Below are 17858 nucleotides of genomic sequence, written 5' to 3' on the forward strand. Positions count from 1 at the left end.
TCTTGGGGTTTGTAGGAATGCAGAAATGAGGCTGTTTGCTGGACGTCCTGCACTCCAGAGGCCCTTTCTGGGGAACTTCCTTATCTCTGCCCAGGCCCTGAGGAAGGGCTGGCATCACTTCCGTGAGGTAGACAGTGTGCAGAAAAGCAGATCCAGAGGGGACAAGCTTAGAGTTGGGGTGCTTGATGGGTGTGGCACACTTGGCTGGTCTTCAGGAGTGATGGCAAGTAGGGCAGGCAAGGGCGCCTCTCACATTCAGAGACCTTCAGTAAAGGAAATGCCGGCCTGCACTCAGGGTGCACATGGAACTTGTTACTGGAAGCAGCTGTTCTGTGTAGAAGCATAAACAAGGCTCTGGGTGGTTTTGGAGATGTCCGCATGTGCCGGAACTGTGCCCCTTGTAAAAGGAAGGTGGGTCTGTCGCCGCCTGTGGCTGGCCAGGCAGGGGGCAGGGCTGCCAGGCTCCGGCGCTGTTCTCTCGTGCCCTGTCAGCGGGCAGGGCACAGGAGGCTGGCTCGGTCTGTGGTTCTTCTGTTCTTGTGACTTGAACGGTACATTCCACACCATTTCTCTCACACTGGTTTCTCTCTCCCTCTATGTAGGTCCTGCCTAATCATTGGACACGGACTCTTAATAAAACGGTCTTCAGTTCCAGATTCCTTCCCAGCAAGCTATAGCTTAAGTCCATTTTCTTCTGTGAAAGGGACAGGACTCCATCAAGTTATGGAATTCCTCAGAGCCTTGGGCTTGTCCCCCAGGGTGGATTAGTCATGTCCAGCAGTACACGCCTAGTCCTGCCTCTGGGAAGGCTGCCTGCTTGGCTGGCCACCCGGGCCTCCTGTGTAAAGACTGCCTGGCTGTCCTGCCCAGCCTCCCTGGTCGTCTGGGGTCTTCGGGTGGGTGGCATCTCCCAGCGGGTGATGACAATCCCCCCCTGCACACACATACATGTGGTGCTGCTCCGTGTGCAAGGCCCCATCACAAGTATGTTTTCTCTCTTCATCCCTCCCTCTTTGTCTGGATTCTAACTGCTTTCCTCCTGGACCTTAAAATGATGTTAGCCCAGGGAAGGTCTCATTCAGCTGAAGGAAGAACACTCTTTAACATCTAGAGTTTTCCCCAGTGAGGAACCAGGGGGACCTGAAGGCTCGTGGGGCTGTCCCTCAGCATGCCCTCTCTCTGGTGGCTTGTGAGACTCCATCAGCTGGAGGCTGTAACCAGCTACAGCTGACTCCCAGGCCCCTGGAGTCTTTCTTCTGTTTTCATTGTTCCCATTGTTGCCTGTTGGGCATTTTCCCAACTTTTTTGGCCTCTTTGCCTAAAGTCACAGAGGGGAAAGTACCTCTTGGGCTGCCTCCCTGTCCCTCCCAAGGAATTAGAAGCAGGCTGCAGTGGGCAAGAGCTGCTTTCAGGAAGGTCACTGCTGAGGGGCACTCGAGGAGAAACAGCCGTGCAGCCAGCTGACCTAGCCCCTCGAGTCCATGATTCCTGTCCCCAGTGGGGTTGGGGCCCTGGGCAAGTGGACGAGAAAGGGCTCTCTAACCCAGAGCACTGGACCAGTCCCTCGTGAGGCCATCCGAGTCCTTGGGGCCTGCTCCGTGCACATCTCTGAGGGGTGTTGGCAGTGCAGACACCCTTCTATTCTTCAGTGCCCTAGAATAATGACAGCCTCTGGGGGTGGGGCAGGCCAGGGTGGCTGCATCATCCAAGCCCTCTGAGAGGCACTGAATAGGATTTTTTGCTCTAAAAATAAATATCGGCCCTTTTTTGGTCATGAATCCAGCATTTCAGCAGAAAACTGCCTGATGAAAAGTCCCCTAAGGAACAGCATCTGTGTTTCAGGGAGTGCTCCCCCCCCTTCTCCTTTTTAAAGTGTAGTTTGTGTGTACTTCTTGAAGGCCTATAGCAGTTTCCCGGCGTCTTGGAGCCCGCCTTCTGGAGCTGGAAGCAAGTTTGAGGAGGTGTAGTTCACCGTCAGCAGGCCCTCGGGCACTGGCCTCCTCCTGTGCAGAAACCCTGGGACCTGTCCTCTGGGTTTTGTGTTCTAGATCAGCTTCTCCAGAGCCTCCAGGGCCCTGCCATGATGCTTGCAAGTTCCTAGGCTGCTCTCTGATCCTCTGGCCAGTCGATTTCCAGTCAGGCTCCATTTGCCAAACAGACTATTTTGAGCTGCCCTTTGGCCTGTGCCTGATGTGTTCCCAGTGCAGCTCGGCCTGGCTGGAGCCAGGGGGCTTCATGCCCGGAGATTCCCACAGGACAGTTGGGAAGCTGTTGGCATTGTCTTTCTGGGAAGATTCTGCTGTCTTGGAACAAATGGCAGCCTGGATTCCCACAGTGTCGGCCTATGTGCTGCCCCGCCCCTTCCCACACTCGTGCATACCAGCTATAGCCACAGGCCAGTTCTCCTGCAGGGTCTTTGCACCCTTTCTGTCCGTGGATCCTGGCCTCCTTGCCCGTGGGGCTTCCATCTGTCAGAGAACTTGATCTTTAGACTCGAGCCGTCACACCTGTGCCCAGTACCCCAGGAATAGAGCAGAGAGAGCAGTACCAACTCACTCCTCATTGGCAGCCTCCTGTGTGCGGGCAGGGGAAATGCCACCTTGACACACCAGCCGGCCTGTGGGGGCCTGAGGAGTTGCTGTGGGAGGGGTGGGTGGCCTGGGCCTCTGCTAGTGCAGAGGCTCCCCAGTCAGTTGAGTTGAAGGGGCTCTGTGCCTCTGCCCTACCCTTACCCTCAATCCTGTCTCCTTCCCTTGAGTGGGGGTGGGGGGCGGGAGGAATCAGTGTTTTAATCAGATTTTACAAAAAAAAAAAAGTTTTAATTCTTTGTACAATTACCATCCTATGTAAAGATGAAATTTGTGTTGAGTTCAAGATTTTCATGGAATAAAGATCACACAGTACTTGAGGCCATCTTCATGTAACCCTTTCTAGAGAGTTTTGTGTGGGGTGTCTTGGGGCTGGTGTGTTGTGAAGCTGTGCACTTCCTGTCTTGTCTTCCTACCAGTAACTCCCGACAGGAGGCTCGGGCCGTGTGAGCCAGATGCAGCTGTCCCAAACAGGCTCCAGCACTCCTTGGTCCCCAACGCTAGCCCCTTTAGTGTCCTCTGGTCCTGCAGATCTGTTGTACACGTCCCACTGGCTCTCCCACTCTAGGCCTGCCCCCTCTCCCTACCAGCACTTCCTCATGGAGACCTGGACCTGGGACACTTTCCAAGGCAGCCAAGACCCGCTCTCTGGATCTCCTGGGCCCCACTGCATTTTATCCCCATGAGTGCTCATGTGGTCCTCTCTGCTCACTGGCTGCAGGGAGATAGTGAAGGCTCAGAGCCACCATCCCTTCTTTATGGTGGAAAAAACCGTGCTTCCCCTGGGGCCATGAGATGACAGGCTACCCCAGTCCTCTCCCCACAACACAGTGTCTTCTCCTGGTCAGACTTTACCGGTTGGCCCCTTTCTTAGCCCCCGTTTCCGGTCCCCCAGCCTTTGAAAGGCCTGCCCAGTGTGCGAGCAGCTATTCCAGCCTCCCTCGAGCTTCAGTTTATGTTACTGGAATCTGCTGGGAGAGGTGCCTATCCTGGAGGGACCCTCGGCCCCTTTCTCCTGCTCCCTTTGGCTCAGTGGCTCTGAATATTATGCTTTCCCCCAGCGCATGTAGGGTCAGTCCTTTTGGTCCTGGGCCTCCCACCTCTGTAGTTCAGTGTGCCTCCTTTACCCTGCAGCTGCTAGTCCCGTGGCCGTGATCCTGCAAGTCACTCAAACTGTCCCCTTTTGTATGTCCCACCCACAAGAGTGTTCCTCTCACCTGGTTTCCTGCTGTGACCCAAAGAGCCCTGAACCCTGTATCCTGGTATCTCCAGTGTCCAGGTTTGAGGCTGGGCATACGGTGCCCGTGTCCCAGATGTCCCCGGTTGCTGCCATTTGTATGAGGACATGTGTCTGTAGCTGCTGAGGTCTGTGTCACGCTGTCTTGTCTCTTGCATGGAGTGGTGAGCTCTCGCAGGGCACGAGGTCCCTTCTCATCCCTTTCGGTAGCGCGCTGCCCAATGTGGCCTTGCACCTCACAGAAGCTTAGCATGGCCCTCAGTGAAGCAGCTGCAAGTGGGGGTAGCAGAGCATGTGTCCTCCAACACCAGCAAGATCCGGCACCCTGGCAAGGAGCTTAGGGGATGCCACACAAAGCCATGAGGTGTCTCTTGGTGACAGGAATTGGAAAAGCACCATGGGTCCCCTCCCACCTGGCTGGTGACTTCATCATTTCCCAGCCCATGAGTATTATTGACTGGTTCTCCTCTCCCTCACTGCGGTTTGCACACCAGCGATTGTTGGTGAGGGGCAGACAGCTGGCAGAAGATCCTTAGCCTGACTCTGGGGGGCGGGTGCAGGGGTGGGTGTGCACTGGTTCCTGCACATTCCTTGCAGGCGCAGGCCCACCCTGGACGAGTCCACACGACGGCGGCAACCAGCCATCGGCCCTTGAGAGACCAGGGCACACACGGCAGGGAGGGTCCCTGCAGCACATTGGCTGTGTCCCAACACAGGGACCTCTCTGATGCCGGTCTCCCAGGAGGAAGAGGGTGCTGGTTGGTGGCCTCCCTGGGCTGGCCAGTGGTAGTGAGCACCTTCCCTGTTTCCTCCTGGTCATTCCTGGGAGGCCGGCCTATTTCTTCCCTCCCACCCTCCCTTAAAGTGCTCACTCTGTGGCCAGGCCTGTTGGCATGGGCCGGCACCACTGCACTCTCTCACCCCCAGTTGTGCATCTGCTTCTCCTGGGAGGATGGGAAGGAGCCAGCGTAGAGGGCAGTGCAATTGGAGGCCAGCATGTTGTTAACTCTGTAGCTGTGTGACACGGGGCAAGTCCCTTAATTTCTCTGAGTCTCACTTGGCTGCTCCATCAAATGGGTGTGATGCTTTCTAATGCCACGATTGTTCCAAAGCAAGGCAGGTTGGGGTGCAGACACCTGGGTCACCATAGTGGCGTCTGACCAGCAAGTAGGGGGAGACACTGGGCAGGGAGGTGTGTCCGTAGCTCAGCTCCCAGTGTACCCAGGTGTCATCCTTTAATGGAGCCAGCTGGTGGTCTGGAAATTGGCAGGGAGCATTTTCAAATATGGTCCCCACTAGGAAAAGTGGCAGGCAATGGGTAGGTGACACCCCACATGTCTTTCCCTTTCCCGTGACCGACTCCCATCCCAGACAGAACCCAGCTACCCTCCATCTCACCGTCACTGGCCCTTCTCCTGAGCTTACCCTCCGTTTTCTCCTTGCTCTGCCTCCGAGGCCAGCTCACAGTCCGCTCCCCCAGAGCCTCACCACCTTCTCTTTCCCTCTGCAGAGATGGCTCCGAAGTCGAAAAAGAAGGGGCATCCCGGGAGGGAGCAGAAGAAGGTACGTGATTTCAGGGGTGTCCTCCAGCAGGTGAGCAGTGACTGCCTGCCCTTGCGGACCCTGAGGGTACCCGGGTGTGTGCCGCCTGCCTGATGTCAGCCTGTCTGTCTGCAGCACCATCACCACCATCATCAGCAGATGCAGCAGGCCCCGGCCCCTGTGCCCCAGCAGCCCCCGCCGCCTCCCCAGCAGCCCCCGCCGCCCCCACCTGCGCAGCAGCAGCAGCAGCAGCCCCCGCCCCCACCGCCCCCACCTGCCATGCCGCCGCAGGCAGCCCCCACGATGAAGTCCTCGCCTCCGCCCTTCATCGCCGCCCAGGTGCCCGTCCTGGAGCCCCAGCTCCCAAGCAGCGTCTTCGACCCCATCGGCCACTTCACCCAGCCCATCCTGCACCTGCCGCAGCCTGAGCTGCCCCCCCACCTGCCCCAGCCGCCCGAGCACAGCACTCCACCTCATCTCAACCAGCACTCGGTGGTCTCTCCTCCAGGTGAGCTGCAGCCACGCCTGCCCAGGTGCAGGGAGGCCCCCTTCCCACCCTGCTCTTTCACTGTGACTAGGCACTCTGGGCGACCTGTGGAGTCCCCATGTTGTCTTGCCTCCAAGGGGAGGTCGGTGACTACCCAAGCCATTAAGGAAAACATGAGCCACTGAGGCCCAGGGTCTGCATAGGTAGTGCCTCAGTATGGAAGATACTCTTTTCTTCTGCTGGGCCAAGCATTGTGTGAGATGGAAAAAAGATGTGTGCGCCCCCTCCCCGCCACCGCCCCAGCTCCCAGTTGAGGATGGAGGTGCTGGGACACACACACACCTGGGGGATTCAGGGAAGGCCTGCCTACTCTGAGACCTGAAGGGCAAGTGTGAAAATAGGGAGCAGCTGAAGGGAAGGGAAGGGAAGGGAGGAAGGTTGGGGGTGCAGAGTATAAGGTAGAATAGCAGTGGTGAGGATCCCAATCCTGTAGACTTCTCTGGAAGCTGTTCTTACCTGGAGTTTATGGGAAGCCAAGGAGGGCGGAGCGAGATGGCTAGTTGGAGGGAGACCAGCAGGAAGTCATGATGGAGCAGAAAGGCTGGGCTGAGGGCCATGGGGTACAGAAGCTGTGAGCCTCACTGCCACGCTGTCGTGTCCTTCCAGCTTTGCACAACGCGCTGCCCCAGCAGCCATCGCGGCCCAGCAACCGAGCCGCCGCCCTGCCCCCTAAGCCTGCCCGGCCCCCGGCCGTGTCGCCTGCCCTGGCCCAGCCACCCCTTCTCCCACAGCCCCCCATGGCTCAGCCCCCCCAAGTGCTATTGCAGGAGGACGAAGAGCCACCCGCCCCACCCCTCACCTCGATGCAGATGCAGCTCTACCTGCAGCAGCTGCAGAAGGTGCAGCCCCCCACACCACTACTCCCTTCCGTGAAGGTGCAGTCCCAGCCCCCACCCCCTCTGCCCCCTCCACCCCACCCTTCAGTGCAGCAGCAGCTTCAGCAGCAGCCACCGCCACCACCCCCCCAGCCACAGCCACCGCCCCAGCAGCAGCACCAGCCCCCCCCACGGCCCGTGCACATGCAGCCCATGCAGTTCCCTACCCACATCCAGCAGCCCCCACCGCCCCCAGGCCAGCAGCCCCCACACCCACCCCCGGGCCAGCAGCCGCCACCACCGCAGCCTGCCAAGCCTCAGCAAGTCATCCAGCATCACCCTTCACCCCGGCACCACAAGTCGGACCCCTATTCAACCGGTAAGTTGGCTTTTGCCCCTGGGCTCTGGGGAGGCTGGTGCTGGGCCCAGAATTTTGTCTTTAAGAAGCCAGACTGGTCAGCTCATGCTTCAGGCTGAGATGGGCTCAGAGCCCCACCTTGAAAGCTCTGGGTTGGTTCCAGAGGTGGCTGAAAGGGGGCATTGGTCCTTCACATAGTGTTGTTATCTGGCTTGCAACCTGATGACTGGGAACAAGGTCCCCACTGACGCTTCTCTTGGAACTCACAGTTAAGAGTATTACAGTGCATCGTGATCCTGCTAGTTGGGGAAGACGGAGACACCTGATCTGTTTCTGGAAGTCAGGGCAGACTTCCTGGAGGAGGTGATCAGAGGGTGAGCCAGAGCTAATTTAACAAACAGAGTAGGGAGTGAGGCCCAGGCAGAGCTAGGGGCAGGCCTGGACAGCCGGGGGCTCTTTGGGAACCTGTAGGACTCGGTGCTCTGCTCTCAGTGAGGCTCACTTGGTGGGAGTCAGGACCTTGTGGGAGAGAATTGGGCTAAAGCTGAAAGGTATCTTGGGGTGTACACGGGAGCTGTTTCCCTTTCCCTGGTCCATGTCTCCACAGTGATCCAGGCTGTCCTTTTTCTGTTGGTAGTGTTTATCAGGCCACGCCCTCTCGCCTTTCCTGGCACTTGTTTTCTAAGTGTCTGTGACCAGAATGTGCTGGCCGGCCTCAGCGAGGGAATCGTTCCAGTCAGTGCCTCATGGTGTGGTGACATGTGAGGTTCAGGGTTGGGGCTCCTGGACTTGGCAGTACAGACCATGTAGCCTGGCGAGGGAGTGCAGGTGCCGCCTACAAATTGAACAACAAGGCTGTTGATCTTAGGCTGTGACTGCTCCGAGACCTTGCAAAAGCTTCCAGGTACCAAGTGGATCATTGGACGCCCTGAGCCAAGAACAGCTGGCTGGCCTCCCTGAGAAGGCTGGTGCTGGTCCTGGTCCTGGCAGCTAGCTGTGCAGCTGTGCCTGTTTTCACCCTTAAGGAAGGCCAGGCTTCCCTGTGGGGGGGCAGTGATGAGCAGGAGATAGATGCCTTTGGTGGAGCTAGTTCTTAGTGGGGCAAATTTCCTCTGGCGACCTACACTGTGAGTCCTCATGCCCCCCTCCTCTGAGCTCCTGTGGCCTGGGGTGGGTCACAGGGAGCAGCGTGGGTTGGAGTGTGGCTCGGGACTTTGGGCCAAAGCCGAGTTGGAGTCCCAAGGAGGTGCATCCCTGGGCACCTGGCCAGCTTGCAGGCACTACCCCTGAGCCACTGGGCCTCCCCTCCAGCTGCTGGTGGGTGAAGCCACTGGCTGGCAGTTGATACAAATCATAGATCCAAGCATCTGCCTGCTGTCACCCAGGTCAAGCCTCAGCAGGTGCTGCTGAGGGAGCCACCCCGGACGAGAGACTGTCACAGTCGTGTGCCTGCAGATCCCTAGGCCTGGACTGGGGCCCCCAACACCAAGGCTGGTGAAACCAGCCACACGGGGCTGGAGACCAAGGTGCAGGTGTGGGCTGGTCTTCACGACCATGTTGTCTCCGAGCAGCTGTTCTGCCTTTCTAGGGTTAGGAGCAAGCTCTGGCTTTAGAGAGATGGGCAGGGAGGGTCCACCATACGTGAGGCATTGTGGTCTGTGCCTGGTCTGTGCCAGGCCCAGGGGGCTGGTGGAAGACTGAGGGTGTTGGTGTGTCTGCTGGCAGATGGCAGCTGGAATCCAGTCTGAAGGAGGGCAGTGGAAGGGCTCCATGCAGAGCTTGGGTTAGGTTGTTCAGGGCCAGGAGCAAGTGCACTGCAGAGAGGTGGCTTTGTTTTGTGGACAAGTGCGGCTTGTCCCATGCTGGAGCTGGCCAAGACATGTCAGGGATTCAAGCAAGCAGGAAGGTGTTTCCATGCTAGAGCAAGTAGAAGAGTTGAAGGCAGGTCTTGGTGACTGTGATCTAGGGCTATTTCTCCTCAGTGAAGCTGAGGTGTCAGACTTAAGTGCTCTGATAGTGCTTTCCAGGCTCCTGCCTTGTGCCAGGTAACTTGGACTTTGTGGCTGCCTGGATCTCTACTCTCCCACCCACCCACCTTTGGTTTGAGGGAGGTGGGTGGTGGGCTGGCCCAATTCCTGTAAGAACCATAAGCCGAGGACCTGTTCTACCAGCTCTGCTATGGTGCAGGCCAGTTCCAGGCATCCTTCTTGTGTGGGGCTTGCAGACTGAGTTGTGTGGGGAGGGTCTCCTGGGGATCCGGTCCCGGTTCGGTTTCGTCCATGCAGGCAGGTTAAGCCATGTGCAGGGATAGCTGGGAGCCCAGGCTGTCTGTTCTGTAAGGTTATTGATGTTCCTTTTTTTTTTTTTTTTTTTAAAGATTTTATTTATTTACTTGTCAGAGCACGTGCACACAAGCAGGGGGAGCAGCAGGCAGAAGGAGAAGCAGGCTCCCTGCCGAGCAAGGACCCCCATGCAGGACTCAATCCCAGGACCCTGGGATCATGCATGACCTGAGCCAAAGGCAGGCGCTTAACCAACTGAGGCACCCAGGCATCCTATTGATGTCCCTTGTATTTAACCCAAGCTGTGCCGTGGAGCCACCAGGAGAACTTCTAAAAAGTACTCAGGCCCAGACCTTACCTGTGAGCAACTACATCAGGATCTGCACTTGTCAGAGATTCCTGATGATTCTGACACACAGGGCATCAGATGCCAGGACTGATCTCATGGCTCCAAGAAGCCCTGCTGTACGCTGAGCTCAGGGCCTGAGGTGCCTGGGGCTCAGCCAGTGTGGGTCCCCCCCAGGTTAGGAGGGCGCCTGGCTGGGCCCAGGCCAGTGGCGGCCACACAAGTTCTGACATGCTCCTTGTCCCCTCTCCTAGGTCACCTCCGCGAAGCCCCCTCCCCGCTTATGATACATTCCCCCCAGATGCCACCGTTCCAGAGCCTAACCCACCAGTCGCCACCCCAGCAAAACGTTCAGCCTAAGAAGCAGGTAAAGGGCAGGGCTGGGCCACAGCCCCAAGGGCCAGGTGCGGGCCGGTGCCAGAAGCACCCACCTGCCTCACCGGCCACCGTGCCTGTGCCATCCCAGGAGCTGCGTGCGGCCTCTGTGGTCCAGCCCCAGCCCCTGGTGGTGGTGAAGGAGGAGAAGATCCACTCACCCATCATTCGCAGCGAGCCTTTCAGCCCCTCACTGCGGCCAGAGCCCCCTAAACACCCGGAGAGCATCAAGGCGCCTGTTCACTTGCCCCAACGTGAGTGTCCTCTCTGCCCCTGGCCTGCACTGGACGGGAGCTTTCTGTGGGCTGGTTGACTCGACCCTGCTGGGCTTGGGGGCAGGGGGGAATGGGCCCCGGCCCAGGCCCACAAGCTCTTTGTGTTCCAGGGCCTGAGATGAAGCCTGTGGACGTCGGGAGGCCTGTGATCCGGCCCCCTGAGCAAAACGCGCCCCCAGCAGGGGCGCCTGACAAGGACAAACAGAAACAGGAGCCTAAGACGCCAGTTGCACCCAAAAAGGTAGGAACAGTGAGTCCACAAGTGTCCCCATGCCAGGGAGGCACCTTGGGGGAGGGAGGTGTGCCCTTATGCTTTGGGACTGTCAGGAGGAGTCCAGGTGCGGAAGAGCCGCTCAGCCACCCTGTGGTTTCTCTGCCTGGCAGGACTTGAAAATCAAGAACATGGGCTCTTGGGCTAGCTTGGTGCAGAAGCATCCCACCACCCCGTCCTCCACAGCCAAGTCCTCGAGTGACAGCTTCGAGCAGTTCCGCCGGGCTGCCAGGGAGAAGGAGGAGCGCGAGAAGGCCCTGAAGGCGCAGGCCGAGCACGCTGAGAAGGAGAAGGAGCGACTTCGGCAGGAACGCATGAGGTGGGCTGGGGTCGCAGGCAGCCTGGGGCCTCTGGGGCTGGCGCCGCCCCCGTGCTGACGGGCAGCTCTGCTCTGCTCTGCTCTGCTCAGGAGCCGAGAGGATGAGGATGTGCTGGAGCAGGCCCGGCGAGCCCATGAGGAGGCACGCCGGCGCCAGGAGCAGCAGCAGCAGCAACGGCAGGAGCAGCAGCAGCAGCAGCAGCAACAGCAGGCCGCCGCTGTGGCCGCCGCCGCAGCCCCCCAGGCCCAGAGCTCCCAGCCCCAGTCCATGCTGGACCAACAGAGGGAGTTGGCCCGAAAGCGGGAGCAAGAGCGAAGGCGCCGGGAAGCGGTGAGTTAGGGGACCTCTGGGCCGGGGTCCACCCTTGGAGGGGCTTGGGAAGGGGACTGGGAACCTCGGGGTGAGGGCAGTCACTCTCTGAGAGGTGGGGTGCGTGGGAAGCTCGTGGGGTGGGTGCTCAGGACGGGGCTCCTGCTTGTCTGCACTGTGCTGGCCTCGAGGTCTCACAGGTGGCTCAGGCTCAGGCCCAGTGTTGGGAGGTTCCTGGGTGTGGCCCTGGGGGCCTAGCCTGTGCTGGGGGTGGGGGTGGGGGATTTGGAAGCTGTAGTAAGGGTAGGACACCTAGTCTTACTGCCTTCCTCCCTCCCTCCTCTCCCATCCAGATGGCAGCTACCATTGACATGAATTTCCAGAGTGATCTATTGTCAATATTTGAAGAAAATCTTTTCTGAGAGCACCTAGGTGACTTCTGACTTTGATTTTCTGGCGAAACGTTGACTCTCCATAGTGTTAGGGGCGGCAGTGGAGGCGGTAGCAGCGGCAAGGGGGTGTCTCCGGGCCTGGCCCTCCTGCATGCTATGCCCGGGGCAGGCCTGACGGGCAGCTGAGGATCGCAGAGCCTGTCTGCCTTACAGCCAGCTGGACGTCCCGCCACCCACCACCCCCTCACAGGACGTCAGCTCAGAGCACGCCTCTCCACGAGCAAGTGCCGGCCAGACCCAAGCCGCGTGTCCCCGCGTGCGGGGCAGAGGTCCTGCTCTCCGCCAAATGTCTACACAGTATACAGAGGACATTGTTGCTGCCGCCACCGTGACTGGTTTTCTGTCCCCGAGAACGTGACGTTTGTGACGTCCTGCCCACCAGGAGTCCTTCCCCCACATCCCAGCCACCACCGCCCGCTCCCAGGAGGCCAGGGCAGGCCCAAGCGAGCTGGAGGCGGGCGAGGGCGCGGGCCCACCCCCTTGCTGGCACTGACTTTGCCTTGAACAGACCCCACCCCTCCCCTCCCCCCACAAGCCTTTAATCGAGAGCCGCTCTCTGTAAGTGTTCGCTTGTGCAAAAGGGAATAGTGCCGTGGAGGTGTGTGTGTGTCCATGGCAATTTGGAGCGAGGTGACTGTCACACGTGCGTGTGTGGGCCGGCCTCGCCCAGTGAGTGAGGCCACCAACCAAAGTCAGTTCCTTCCCACCTGTGTTTCTGGGTTTTTTTTTTTTTTCTATATATATATTTTTTGTTGGATTCTATTTTATTTTTAATTCTCTCTTCTCCTCCAGACACAATGGCACTGCTTATCTCCGAAATGGTGTGATCGTCTCCTCATTGAGCGGCGGCTGCCACCGCGCTGTGGGTAGTGTGTGACCGTGGCTGTACTGTGTAGTGAACATAGTTGGCATATCTTTGTTTGAAGTTTGTTGGTGACTCCACCAAACTGGTGTAAAAAAACTCAAAAAAAAAAAAAAACCCACAAAAAACAAAACAAAACACAAAACACAAAAAAAAACCTGCCTATATTTTACTCAGTTTCAAACTTTATTAGTCTATTTTTAATTATAAAGCCATGTTTTCTTTTCCCTCCCCCCCTTGTTTGTTTTTAACGTCATATCTTTCTGAGTTTTTTTTTTTTGTTTGTTTGTTTGTTTTTTACCAGGAAAGGAAGGGCCAGGGGATGAGGCAGGCACCAGGGGCTGGGGGGCCGCAGACTGCTGAGGTAGAGGCTCCCCACCCAGCCCGACCAGCTGGCTGCCCCTTCCCCATTTTTTTTTAATTTTATAATTGGAGCCCTTGGTGAGGTTACGTGTGCCATGAGAACCCACTCTACACCACAACGCTGGTGCCTCAGTGTTGGCCAAACTCTGGAGTCACTGACTGGTTTGACTTTCATACGGTGAATATGCATTTGGTCTGTACTGATCATGGAATAAACACATCTCTCTTTTTTAATGCTGGCGTCTTCCTGACATTTCTTTGTGAACCACCTGTTGCCTAGGCTAGGCCCAGGGGCCCCTCCGGATCCCCGACCACCTCTGTACAAGAATTAGCATCAGGGGCCACCTAGCCCATCTCCCGTGACCAAGCTGAAGCTGTGACAGGGAGCCCAGGTACCCATTCTTCCTGTGGACCCTGGCCTTCTAGGTGGGTAACGTGCTCCAGCAGAACCTGGCCAAACTCCAGACAGTATTCTTCCCTCTCGCCCTCCTCCGTCCTGGTCCCCCACTCACCAGAGGACTTGGGCTGCTTCTCCCACCTTGTCTGCCTCTACCTTAACTACTCCTTTCATTTAAGCTCAGGGTTACCAGATGTTCCTAGATAAGTGTACACCGCACCCCCTCAACCAGGATCCTCACCTCCCACGCATGTAGGCACGCACACATTCCTACCTAAGAGAGCCTGCCGTGTGGCTGCCGGTGTGCCCATCAGCATGCACGAGGCAAGGGCAGCACTCAAAAGTGGCCCCGGGATGTAAGATGAAAGTGTATCATTTATGTGTGCAGAGACACAAACTGAAGCATTTCTAGCACTGTTTATTAACCCTTATCCCCCTTTGTTTTTCAACCAGAAAAGCCCTTGTATCATCTTGTGTTTGGGATCTGTGAAACCTCCCGGCAAGGGTATAGTTCAGGCATCTAGCCAGAGGCCCCCAGTTGCCTCTCTGCCCCTGCCCCCACCCCCCAGCAGGCACTTCCTCGTGTCACTGTGCTGGTTCAAGTGGGACTTAGATTTTGGTTCTTTGGGGTTTCTTCCATCTCATCCCGCCCCCTCATTTCTGTTCTGTGTTTTGTTCAGTAACTTCCCCAGGCCAGGTCCGACTGTTTAGCTGGAGAAATGGTTTTGTCTGCACCTTCCTTCTAAAGATAGAACTCTGCCATGGCCCTCTCCACACCTTCCTGATGGGTGTTTCTCTAACTGGGTTGTAATTAAAACTTGATCTACTATTTAATTTCTCTGGCCATTTCCCACTCCCTCCCACAGTACTAGAAATCTTAGTCCTATACAAGAGTAAGAGGTGTGTACAAAAGCCCCCACTGTACTGTATGCACGGATCGCTTGGCCAATAATTATGTCAGTGAATCTGAGACTTGTATTAAACACTTTAGACATTTGTAGAAGGGAATTCGTAGACTTTTCACTTATATACTAAAGGTTTTTTTTTTTTTTTGTGCAGTTCTCATTGCAAAAATAAACATTTGTACTGAATATAAAATTACCAACCTGTGACTACCGCTGTCTTTTTATTTGAGGGTAGAGCTGGGGGTCGGGGGACGGTGAGAGTCAGTTTTGTGTAGCAGAGGAAGAAGGGAGATCCCCAGACACCCACTAGCCATGCAGCCAGATTAGAGGACTTGGGAGGGATACCGGGATCATCCAGTGGTTGGAGAACGGATTTGATGGAAAGTGTAAAAGAAACCAAAGCTTTGATACAGGCTAATAGTGCAAGAAAAGAAAGGTACTAAGTAAAGAGAGAATAAACCTTTGTACAATACCTCACCGTCTACCGACGCTGAGATACGTTGTTTACTGAGGCAGAACCACATAAGCCACTATTCGACTTTACGTAGGAGCCCACAGACTTAATTATGGTCCCAGGGCAGTGTAATGTTTAGCAGCCAGAACAATGCAAAGGTAAGGTTAGCAGTGGGAGGTGACAAAAACAATGAGTGGAGTGCTTACAGTTAAAGGAAACCAATAGGAAAACTAAAAACGGGTAGGGCCTGTCCAGTGGTGACGACGAGTCGATGCAATGCTTAATGCCCCAAATTGGTCATCAAGAAATAGCCACACAAGCGCATTGAGAGTTACCTGGATAACCACCAGAAGAAAGCTAAAAGCATTCTGATGGCTGCCTCCGGGCGGAAGGAGAGGTGGAGCCCGAGATTGTTGCTTTTTTCTGTAAATCCTGTTTAGCAAGCTGTGTGGCTTTAGGCAAATGACTTAATCCCCGAGTTTCAGGTTCGTGGTCTGTAATACAGGAGTGTGATAATAGTGCCTGCACTTAATAGGGGTGTTATACAGGTTAAACGATGAGTGACCCTGAAATGTTCAGGATCTTGGGGGAAGGTTGCAAAACAGGAGGAGGAAGCTGGCCTTGGCCTGTCGCCCGACCCTGCCCCACTTCCTCTTTCAGACAGAGCTCCAGCGGCTCAACCGGCCCGGTCCTCCGACTCCCAGGCCGGGCCTGTCTTTTCTAGAAGTCTGTCTCCGGGTCTTCATTGGTCGGCACCGGCGGAGCCCTGGGCCTCAACACCTGCCGATTGGCTGCCGGGCGAGGCCTGTCGCCCGCACGTCAATAACCACCGCCTTCCAATCACAGCCGTGCAGGGGCGGGCCGACGACGGGCCCGCTGGACTAACTGGAAACTGGCGCGGGGTCGAGGCCACTGGACCCGCCGTTGGAACCAGGCCCGGGTGAGGGTGCTGCTAGGTCTCTCCCATCCAGGCCAAGGACAGGGTCGCGCGCTCCAGGAAGGGGAGCTCTCGGAGGGCGGCGGCAAGGGCCCCCCCCGGCCTCCTCTGCTTGCGGCGACCACCCGCGCCTCCCTACTAATCCCAGCCAAGGTACTACCTGTCCCCCTCCTTCCGCTTCCGGGCCCGCCCTCCCCGCCATATTAGGTTCCGGCCCCGCCCCCCGTCTCATTGGCCCGGACTCAGGCCGACCCCCAGCTTATTGGCTCAAGCCCTCGCGCCCAAACCATAGGGCCCAACTTCGGGCCTTCTCCCGCCCAACTTCAGGCCCCACTTCATCTAAGCCCCACCCTCTCCCCGCCCACCTTTAAGCCACGCCCCACTCCTGCATAGCTTCTAGGCCAAGTTGGGGTCAAGTTTCTGGCTCGTAGGCCGCACCTACCCTGCGTTGCCCCGCCCCTTCGCTCCAGGCTCCGCCCATCTCACCCAGGTACCCCACCCCCACCCCCCGCCTCCGTTAGTCCACCTATCAATCTCCCCCTACACTTCAGATCCCCACCCACCCGCGGCGGGAGTCCTACTAGACCCCGCCCCCTTCTTAAGCCCCGCCCAAGCCTGCCTAGGCCCTGCCCGCAGTTCGCATCCCTTCTCCCCAAGGCTCCTCCCCAGCCACCGAAGCCTGGTCCTCGCAGGCTCCATCCCCGCACCCATCCTGTTCCCTGTCGCCGTCGCGCCCAGGTGTTTACCTGGCACTTAGGTGAGTCGTGTGCGGCGGCGGTTTCGGTCTAAGCCTCCCGCCTCTTCTCCCGGAGCGTTCCTCAAGCCCCGAAGGCACGGAGGGGCCCCAGACCAAAGGCGGTGGGCTTCCCAGCCCGGGTCCCGCCTCCGTGCGGCTGCTCGCGCCCCCCGCCCACACCCCCAAAGGCAGCGCCGAAGTCGTCCCGGGTCGCGGCGACATGCCCGAGCTGGTGGTGACAGCGCTACTGGCGCCGTCGCGCCTCACTCTGAAGCTGCTGCGCGCCTTCATGTGGAGCCTCGTGTTCTCCGCGGCGCTGGTGGCCGCCGCCGTCTACGGCTGCATCGCGTTCACACACGTGCTGTGCCGGCCCCGGCGCGGCTGCTGCGGGCGCCCCCGGAGCACCCCGCCCGCCTGTTTGAGCAACCCGACACTGGGCGAACACTGCTTCCTGACCCTCAAGGTGAGCGCGCGCGCGCCCCGGAGCGGGGGGAGGGGGTGTGGCCGTGGGGGCTTGGAGGGTCGAGCAGCCCGGGAGGTCGGGCTTGTGGGGCTGGAGCGGGCGGGGTGAGCAGACAGCAACTGGTTGAATCCAAATCTGGGTCTGCACGTGGCCGGGGTGTTCAAGCCTAGCGAGGAAGGGTTCCCCAGGTCTCAGACGGTGCCCTCCCGCAGAGCTCGGGCTTGCGTCTGCACTACGTCTCAGCTGGACGTGGCAATGGGCCCCTCATGCTGTTTCTGCACGGCTTCCCAGAGAACTGGTAGGTCTGAAGGCCAGGGTCCCGGGGCACACAAGGCTGGAGGTGGAGCTGGAAGTGGAACTTGCACCACCAGGGCATCCAGGAGGCGGGCACTCGGGCTGGATAGATTGAGGGCACAAAGCGTACAGATGGGGTGCTGGAGGACAGGGGTCTGTGTACAGGAGGAGGCCCTGACAGGATGGGACAATCCGGTCTTGGATCCAGGGTGCAGCTGACCTTGCCCTAGGCCTGGGGCTCCCCCATCTTCCTTTCTGGGAAGCCCAGGGCAGGAAGGTGGGGCCCCCGGAAGGCCCCTGCTGGGCGTAGTGCAGAGGTGAAGCCTGGGGACCCTGACAGCCTCCCTCCCCACCCGCCTGACAGGTTCTCCTGGCGCTACCAGCTTTGGGAGTTCCAGAGCCGCTTCCACGTGGTGGCTGTGGACCTACGGGGATACGGCTCCTCAGATGCCCCTCGGGATGTAGACTGTTACACCACGGACCTACTGATGACGGACATCCAGGATGTCATCCTGGGCCTGGGTGGGGTACCCACATCCCAGGCCTGGCCTCCCTCACCCTGCCTCGCCTCTCCCTGGTATCTTACTTACACCGGTTCGTCTGGCCCCCCAGGTTATTCCAAGTGTATCCTGGTGGCCCATGACTGGGGTGCGCTCCTCGCCTGGAATTTCTCCATCTACTACCCATCCCTGGTCGAGCGGATGGTAATTGTCAGTGCTGCCCCCATGTC

At 58.0% G+C, this 17858-nt stretch overlaps 2 protein-coding genes across 4 annotated transcripts in view; both read left to right on the forward strand.

The window, feature by feature from the left end:
- Positions 1 to 13176, forward strand: part of BRD4 (bromodomain containing 4) — an 87593-nt gene extending 74417 nt beyond the window's left edge. For 2 of the 3 annotated variants that reach the window (XM_040629146.1, XM_040629148.1), the window contains 8 exons: positions 5336 to 5388; positions 5503 to 5875; positions 6521 to 7108; positions 9970 to 10344; positions 10476 to 10606; positions 10750 to 10955; positions 11046 to 11286; positions 11619 to 13176. In XM_040629146.1, the coding sequence (XP_040485080.1) occupies positions 5336 to 5388; positions 5503 to 5875; positions 6521 to 7108; positions 9970 to 10344; positions 10476 to 10606; positions 10750 to 10955; positions 11046 to 11286; positions 11619 to 11687 (2036 nt within the window). In that variant the 3' untranslated portion in view covers positions 11688 to 13176. The remainder of the gene's footprint in view (positions 1 to 5335; positions 5389 to 5502; positions 5876 to 6520; positions 7109 to 9969; positions 10345 to 10475; positions 10607 to 10749; positions 10956 to 11045; positions 11287 to 11618) is intronic. The other variant, XM_040629147.1, reaches the window with a different exon arrangement.
- A 2357-nt stretch (positions 13177 to 15533) lies between these two features.
- LOC121102424 (epoxide hydrolase 3-like) overlaps positions 15534 to 17858 on the forward strand; it is a 2584-nt gene continuing 259 nt past the window's right edge. The window contains exons 1-5 of the mRNA XM_040628258.1: positions 15534 to 15788; positions 16448 to 16834; positions 17047 to 17132; positions 17493 to 17650; positions 17741 to 17855. Of these exons, the coding sequence (XP_040484192.1) occupies positions 16592 to 16834; positions 17047 to 17132; positions 17493 to 17650; positions 17741 to 17855 (602 nt within the window). The 5' untranslated portion in view covers positions 15534 to 15788; positions 16448 to 16591. The remainder of the gene's footprint in view (positions 15789 to 16447; positions 16835 to 17046; positions 17133 to 17492; positions 17651 to 17740; positions 17856 to 17858) is intronic.

This window comes from Ursus maritimus, unplaced genomic scaffold (assembly GCF_017311325.1).
Source record: "Ursus maritimus isolate PB19 unplaced genomic scaffold, ASM1731132v1 scaffold_14, whole genome shotgun sequence".
In the NCBI taxonomy this organism is placed as follows: domain Eukaryota; kingdom Metazoa; phylum Chordata; class Mammalia; order Carnivora; family Ursidae; genus Ursus; species Ursus maritimus.